The sequence below is a fragment of the Anoplopoma fimbria genome, unplaced genomic scaffold, assembly GCF_027596085.1.
Source record: "Anoplopoma fimbria isolate UVic2021 breed Golden Eagle Sablefish unplaced genomic scaffold, Afim_UVic_2022 Un_contig_8255_pilon_pilon, whole genome shotgun sequence".
NCBI lineage: Eukaryota > Metazoa > Chordata > Actinopteri > Perciformes > Anoplopomatidae > Anoplopoma > Anoplopoma fimbria.
In genome coordinates, this window is record NW_026553082.1 from 3,992 (window position 1) to 7,500 (window position 3,509).

The window sequence follows — 3,509 nt, forward strand, 5'->3', positions numbered from 1 at the left end:
TCCTGCTGTGAGCCGACTGACACCCACTGCTACTTCGATTATTATTATTATTATTATTAGTCACATTACTATCCCTATTTTCATGGCTATAATTCTACTGTAATAATTGCTGCTGTTATTATAAGTAGTCTTATTATATGAATCATTTATGTCATATACATTGAATGTGTTGTATCTCTGTTATGCTGCTCATTCTGTACACATGACATCTATTGCATTCTGTCCATCCTGGGAGAAGGATCCCTCCTCTGTCGTTCTCCCAGAGGTTTCTTCCTTTTTTTCTCCCTGTTAAAGGGGTTTTTAGGGGAGTTTTTCCTGTGCCGATGTGAGGGTCTAAGGACAGAGGATGTAAGGACAGAGGATGTGAGGGAAGGACAGAGGATGTCGCATGTGCACAGATTGTAAAGCCCTCTGAGGCAAATTTGTAATTTGTGATTCTGGGCTATACAAAATAAACTGAAACTGAAACTGAAAGAAAAACCAACAGTCAATAATCTGACATTATTTCCCAAAATGCAAGAACTGTTCCTTTTATTTTCATTCAGTTAGACACTTTTAAACATGTGGTAGCATTATAGTCCTGTAGGCTCAGCACAGGATCTCATTACTGGAGGAAAACACTGGCTCAGCCATAAGAGAGACGTGGGTTTTCTTCAACCTCAGACAGAGAGAAACACATTTAGCCTTCTGTGTTCCATTCAACTTTCATCCTACACACTGAAATCTACACCACAAAAACACAACAAAGAAACAAACGTATTACACCGCTTCAATAGACAGTTATTATTATATAATCTACTTCTGACTTATGAAGCAAAGCATATGAGAGTGACTGGCACATCAGGCATGTGACCTTAAGGTACTTTGTGTTGTTATGAAATCTGGATGGTTTAGTCTTTCGTTTCCATAGTCTTTCAGTTCATGGAGTTAAATTGAGTCTGAAATAAAGAGCCAGTCTCAGAGGCAGACATGTATTTCAGCTGGATGTCTCCTGGTCTTTATCCTGGACACTTTGTCTCACCGGACTTTGTTTTCTCTGAGTTAGCTCCCATGTGGAGGTGGCTCCTCGGTCCTAAAAAACAAGAAAAATAGATCTGTCCAATCTCCGTGTAAACTGTAAGATTTGTGAACGATGCATGTAGCCACTTTTTCCTAACTCAAACTGAAAAATATAACATTTTCCATTTTGATGAGAGCCGGCCCAGCATACCTTTATCAGCACACCCAAGGGTGCCAGGTCCTTTCTGAGGGTGTCACAGGCTTTGAGGAGAGGGATTCTCTCTGGGTATAGTCCAGGTTTGTTGGGGCTTCCATGGGTGGGGCCATCCTGATGAGCAAGTGCGAACGCTCGAACTTCACTTCTGAAATGAGTCAGCTGCTCCACAACGACCTCCAAACTTCCACAACTACCAACCAGACCAGCCTCCTGATGGCAGAGCAGCACAGGTGAGGAAATGTGTGAATAACAACCGTTCATAATCTCCACTCTCTTTAAAAGGAACATTTAACATTTAGGGGGATTCATTGGCAGAAATGGGATGCAATATTCAGAACCTTGTTTTGTTAGTGTCACCTGAAACTAGGAATCAATGTGGGTTTTTGTCCCGTTAACTTAGAAAGAGCCATTTATATCTACAGAGCTCCTCCAACTACACACAAACAGACACACAGTGAAGTCATTGAGCAGAGAGGCTGCTGTTACTTTAAATGCAATAAAACATTTGTGGGTAAAAAGTAAATACTCTATCAATACATTTCTTTCAACAAGCATAAACATGTAAACAAAAGTGAAACCTAATTCTATCAGCTCTGTCCTCAGTCTCTCATCCACCGCTGCTTTGATGACACAAGAACAGCACAACAGCTTGGCTGGTGGCAAATTGTTACAAACAAGCTAAAAGAGAAACTGTCCGTCTGTAGTGAGACGTAGTTTGTTTTTTATATCTAAATCAATTCTAATCCGGTTCTGAATATATTTGTTTTTTAAATTGTATTTAGTTGTTATAAACAATTCTTTCACCTTTATGCTGAGTGAGAACTTTGGCCGCCTAAGCCTGATCCAATTCGCGTATACAACAATCAGCGAGTGTTAATATTATCCCTGAGCTCTGACCTTACTGTGCAGCAGATCAATCCCAAACACATCCAAGATGTCTCTGATGTAGCTGACCATCGCTCCAAACACTGCAGGGCTCCGAGCCACTCCCTGACACTGAACAGATACAAAAGCACACATCAGTTCAATCATCATTCCAGACACAATTCAGTGTTTTACTTCAGCCATGTCAGGCACAGTGAGTTACCTTAGAAACGGGCTGGAGTTGGCAGTTTCCATGATAAACCAGATTCATCACAGCACTGATGGCTCTTGGGGTATCGAAGTCATCTGCCAGTGCTTTCATCACGCTGGATTTAGTCTCAGCCAACCTGAAACCCAAGAACACAAGTTCTGAGGAACATATAGCCTTTTGGTATTTATTTCATCGTTCAGGAGGTGCGGGTGTCAACCGATGGAGTGTGTATGCCCCAACCCGGCGTAAGAACAGATATGGACTTCAAAGACACTCCTAAATGCTTAGGATGGGTTAAATGCAGGCGTCACATTTCATGTATGGACCTGTATGTATATAAACTGGGCTGAACCATCAGGAAAACAGTTAAAGTGTGGACAGATGAAGCTACAGGGACATCAAATGTGTTGATGATCACAAAGACGATAAAATCAATCCCCATCCAGAGAGAACGGATGAATGGAGAGCTGAGGACTCTATCCAGAGCCAAAAAAGATCAGGTGACAAGAAGGTTTACAGCATCGCCGGGGCAAAACTGAAAGCTGGCATCAAGGAGGCAACGAGGAGAGACTGATCAGGGACCTCGACACCATCAACACTAAAGTTACGTGGCAGGAGATTTCAAAATGACAATAGCTGTAAAAGCAGGAGAGCCCCCATCGCTGAACACTTTTTATGAAAAGAACAGAGAATATGAGATACAAATACGATGACGACAGTTAACCAAAACATGAATGAACTGATCAAACTGTGGAGGAAGTCACTACCTCTCCCAGAGAAGAGCTTCCCGTACAGGTGAACACTGCAGCTGACCCTTGATGTGGGCGGTGGAATCATGGATGAAGGTGGAGATGGTTCCCAGAGAGGTCCGAGCCTCCAACATGCTGCTGTCACTGTAGTCTATCGCTGTGGAGACACCACAAGAACCCAGACATGTTCTCCGGTTCAATATGAAGAACTTAAAAAAAGAAACAGTCTGATGCAAACCATAGTACAAGAAGTCATTAAAAAACACTTGTTTTTTCCACCTGATCTGTATTTGGTCATAAGACAAAACATCCGGAATTCATTGGCAGAGTAAGACTGGAGGAAATCCTAAAGGAAAACAAAAAAAAAGACAATGATCATTTTCAAAAACTGCTATATAGTACAATGTGTAACATACAAGAATGTACTCTTACAAAGCTCAGTAAGGGATGCATCATTTGTGATGACTTT

General features: G+C 41.7%; 1 protein-coding gene across 1 annotated transcript in view; it reads right to left on the reverse strand.

Annotated features, from left to right (window-relative positions):
- Positions 1-512: 512 nt before the first annotated feature.
- cars2 (cysteinyl-tRNA synthetase 2, mitochondrial) overlaps positions 513-3,509 on the reverse strand; it is a 6,441-nt gene continuing 3,444 nt past the window's right edge. Inside the window, exons 11-16 of the mRNA XM_054627261.1 lie at positions 3,320-3,386; positions 3,059-3,197; positions 2,304-2,427; positions 2,114-2,212; positions 1,211-1,426; positions 513-1,072 (exon numbers count right to left, since the gene is read on the reverse strand). Of these exons, the coding sequence (XP_054483236.1) occupies positions 977-1,072; positions 1,211-1,426; positions 2,114-2,212; positions 2,304-2,427; positions 3,059-3,197; positions 3,320-3,386 (741 nt within the window). The 3' untranslated portion in view covers positions 513-976. The remainder of the gene's footprint in view (positions 1,073-1,210; positions 1,427-2,113; positions 2,213-2,303; positions 2,428-3,058; positions 3,198-3,319; positions 3,387-3,509) is intronic.